General features: G+C 42.8%; 1 protein-coding gene across 1 annotated transcript; it reads right to left on the bottom strand.

Moving 5' to 3' along the window:
• Positions 1 to 1,202: 1,202 nt before the first annotated feature.
• LOC149239192 (uncharacterized) lies at positions 1,203 to 3,269 on the bottom strand. The gene is made up of 2 exons (XM_089369785.1): positions 1,936 to 3,269; positions 1,203 to 1,587 (listed from the first exon to the last, which is right to left on the bottom strand). The coding sequence occupies exons 1-2, from the start codon at positions 3,267 to 3,269 to the stop codon at positions 1,203 to 1,205; spliced, it is 1,719 nt and encodes a 572-aa protein (XP_089225911.1).
• Positions 3,270 to 4,247: the final 978 nt, after the last annotated feature.

Below are 4,247 nucleotides of genomic sequence, written 5' to 3'. Positions count from 1 at the left end.
ATTGCACTAGATAATTTCTCTAGATAATTAATTGATGTAAGCCTTGCATTCTATGCCCGATCTCGACCAAAATAACACTGTACAAGATCATGTCTCTTGCACATCATATTAGATAGTGACCTATGCCAGAACAAGTGACCAAATAAAACAACATTGATCACATCACAGACTTTACTATGCACTCCATCACACCACCTTTGAATCAAAACAAACACATATCGAATCACTGAATTTAATTCATGAACATGCCCTTGATTTCTCTGATGGTTCACATCCTTTGATTCCAAATTCTTAGATTTTACGCATCACTTTGTGACTGAATCAAGTTGAATGATTGAATTACTATGGACAATCCGATGGTAAATTTCAATGGTAATTGCGCTGACCAATGGTTTTAATGCGCCACATAGTTTTCTAGGTTTGGAAACTTCTACATGAGCTACCCAGCATACTTGTGTAGGCTAGATGAAACAAGCCAACATAAATGATGCTATAAAAATATTCCTATTGATGATTGACCTACATAATTAGTTTGTTTTTTTTTCCACAGAAAAAATTCCAACCTTTTATTAATAAAAAGGGTTACATAATGGGGTATGTAAGGAAGACACCGAGCCAGAACCGCCATCATAGGCACGACTCAGCAAAACAAAACGATCTCTGACAGAGACCCATTACAGGAGTGGAAAACCTCCCTAGTCACTCAAAACAGTTGAGTAACGTCCTATCGCCCACGCAACTGAAACGAGAGCCACCGCAAGGGTATAGCACCGAAATGACAGCAGCAAAGAGGCATAGGACTGCGCGGATCCATAACAAAAATCCACAAAGGAAGCCGCTATGAAAAAACTAAAACTCTGCCCGGGCATCCACATATTGGGAAAACAGCCCAAGAAAGACAGCAGAGGAGAAATATGAGAGAGTGGAGACATGGAAAAAAAAGAAAAAAGACAACATACACAGATATATACAGGAACAGAGGAAGCGTGAAGGAGGATTAAGCAAAAATGGGTTGATCAACAGGCCGAACAGACCCGTTATCAACCTCCAAAATAGTCCACAACCCCATCTCACGAGCTACTCCTTCTTTAGAAAGACGATTCGCTTCAGAATTCCTTTCCCGGTAAATATGACTTAGAGAAATCTCCATAAAACGATTCCTGAGCCGAGAGACTTCTTTAAACAGAGGAAGCAGAGAGAGATTATGACAGCGATGAGTCCCATTGAACCACATTCATGGAATCCCCAAAAATCTGAACTTCTCGCACATCTCGGAGGATAAGCCAGCTGAGGAGGAGATGAAGGGATTTTAATTCGGCAAAATTATTTGAACCCTGACCCAGACCTGCTGAGGCTTTAAGAATCTTTACTTCTGAAAAATGTATGACCAAGCCAGCCCCACATCGACCATTGTTATCCGACGCCCCATCAAAATAAGCCCACGGCATAGATTGTCTTATGACTTTTTGACAAACAGCTCTGGAGGAATTACGAGCTTGAGGAATAGGGATGATTTCATAGATGGCCGCTCCCTCAGCTGCAAGCCTTCCTATAGGGAAAGCAGAGTCCTTGAAGATGGCTTGGTTCCTGGCCAGCCATGTCCCCCAAGTAATGATTAAAGGGATGGATCGTTCCCTTTCGTTTAATGAAGAAAACCACCAGCTCTGCCAGACCTCTAAGAGTCCCTGCCCTGCCCATCTATGAGGCACGTTTATTAAGCCAAGCGTTGCTACCCAAAGACTAGAGTTGATGGGGCAAAAGAGAAATATATGCTGGACAGTTTCGGCACTGTCTTTACACAGAGGACATCTACCAGGACCAATTCTGCCTCTTCTTTGAAGGAAATCCCACGAAGGAACTTTCTGGAAAAGGACACACTAGAAGAAGAGTTTTGTTTTAGAAGGTCCTTTTAACTTCCATAAGGGTTTAGCCCACCAGCCCGAAATTTCCCACCCCTTTTGAGACATCATCCATTTGTAACCTTCCTTTGGGGAATAAAGGCCATTCTGAGCAAAAACCCATTTTAACTCATCCGGAGAGTCTGAAAGCCGCACCGAAGAGTTGACGAGATTCCTTATGTACCTGTCCCATTCCTCCAACCTGTCTTCAATCAAATCTAAGTCTCGTCCTTTAAGCCACCCTTGATTCCAAATAGAAGAGGCCCTGGGATCAGCAATCTGGTTTAAAGTGAATAATCCTCTGTCTCTTAAGAATGCCACCAAATCTTGAGATAGATGAAAATCCTCAGAACAGCCAATCCAAGGATCGCGCCCCAAGCGGATCTGAGTTCCATCTCCTACATACCAAGCCAACCCCTTCTCAATGATGTTAACCGAAGCAATCACTGCTTTCCAGACCACCGAGGAATTTTTGGACGACTTTTGCGGCAGTCGGATCCAATCGAGTGTTGATAATGGATCTATATATTTCTTTTTAGTCACTGTAGTCCATAAATTCTCCACTGAAATGATCCTCCAAGCCAACTTTGCTGCAAGGGATTGGGAGAAGCTAGCAAGGTTTTTTATACCCCAGCCCCCCCACTCTTTAGGATGGGTAATTTTGTCCCATGCGATCCACGGGGTAACTCTCTCAGACTTAGACCCTGCCCACAGAAAGTTGCTGCAAAGTTTCTCAATTGAGTTTATAATACCTTTGGGCACCCAAGTCAAGCTCGCCCAATAAACTGGGATAGCCATTAAAACAGATTTTATTAAAACAAGCCTACCTGCCCGGGAGAGCCACTTGTGGCTCCAATGCTTCAGATTCGATTCCAATTTTACAAGGATCCACTGCCAGTCTTTTATCCTGTAATTATCTGGCTTCAGATAGAACCCCAGATATTTGAAGGAATCCTCAAGCGATTTAACTTCAAAGTTCAGAACCAAAGACACCCGACGCACCTCCTCTCTAGCCAGACCTGCACAGGTAATAGTAGATTTTCTCTCATTGATGCAGAGGCCAGTCGCTTTCAAAAAGAGGTCCAAGATCCTCTTAAGCATCCTGCAATCATCAAGGCTGCCATTGCTGAAGAGTATAATATCGTCCACAAACAGAAGGTGAGTGACCCAGAGATTTGGAGCAACTTCTATTCCTTTCAATAAACCTTGACTTTTTGCTTCATGGATCAAACGACTGATACCGTCTGCTGCCATCAAAAACAAGAGGGGAGATAGTGGGCAGCCTTGGCGTAGGCCACGTTCAGGACGGAAGAAACTGGAGGCTGCTCCATTGATCAGAACAACTATGGAAGAAGACGAGACACAACTCATAATCCATCTTACAAGTTCAAAACTAAAGCCCAGATGAGTTAGCAAGAGTCTCAGGAACATCCAGCTGATTCAATCATAAGCCTTAGATAAGTCTATTTTTACAACGACTCCTTTTTTCTTTCCAACTTTGAGACTGTGGAGCATTTCTTGAGCAACTCCCACAGCTTCATGAATTTGCCTGCCATCTAGAAAACCAAACTGCTCCAGGGAAACATTTTTAGAAAGGAAGGGTTTTATCCTGACAGCAATGATTTTAGCAATTATTTTATACACACAGGTACACAACGAGATGGGCCTGAAATCGGCAAAAGAACCTGGGATATCAGATTTTGGAATGAGAGTTAGAAATGTAGCATTAAAGGGTTGATAGATAGAACCTGAGAGTCTAGATTCTTCCACCACCTCCACTAACTCATCGCCAATGAATTCAAAGAAATGCAGGAAAAATTCTACAGTCCAGCCATCCGACCCAGGACTTTTGTCTTTTTGCATCGATTTGAGGATGCTTTCAACTTCCTCTTTTGTAATAGGAGCCATAAGAAGTTCATTATCTTCCTCCTCTATGAACCGAGGAAAAACCTGGGCAACCCTTATAACTTCTGCAATTGTGACTTCACCTGGGGCTTTAAAGAGGTGTTTGAAATAGTTTACCCCTTCAGTGGCCAAATCTTCAAATGAGAGCGCTATGTCACCGTTTGCTTTCTTCATTTCCCATATAGTGTTTGTATTTTTTCTCCCTTTTGCATAATTCTGAAAAAACTTAGAATTTTCATCCCCTGCCTGTAACCAGACCGCTCTGCTTTTAAGACGCCAGCTTTGCTCCCTCAGCTGCAGAATTCTCCTTCTTTCCATTTCCAACTCATGTATCCTCGAGCGCGATGCACCTGTGTCATAGCCCTGACTGTCTGGATCCTCAAGAAGGGCAAGTTCTGCGTTCACTACTTGCATTGTTTCTTCCTCCTTTAGCTTCTTTTGATG

The sequence above is a fragment of the Pinus tabuliformis genome, chromosome 8, assembly GCF_031772625.1.
Source record: "Pinus tabuliformis cultivar Carrire ecotype Pingquan chromosome 8, CPIR1, whole genome shotgun sequence".
Taxonomy (NCBI): domain Eukaryota; kingdom Viridiplantae; phylum Streptophyta; class Pinopsida; order Pinales; family Pinaceae; genus Pinus; species Pinus tabuliformis.
The sequence above is the reverse complement of the archived record's forward strand: the minus strand, read 5'-3'. Positions and strand labels throughout refer to the sequence as shown.

What these genes read in the sequence shown, in the direction of transcription:
- LOC149239192 (XM_089369785.1), bottom strand. Translation starts at nt 3,269, where the DNA reads ATGAGTTGTGTCTCGTCTTCTTCCATAGTTGTTCTGATCAATGGAGCA. An exon ending in GGGTGGGAAATTTCGGGCTG is followed by an intron (nt 1,588 to 1,935) that starts GTGGGCTAAACC and finishes ATGGCTGGCCAG; the next exon opens with GAACCAAGCCATCTTCAAGG.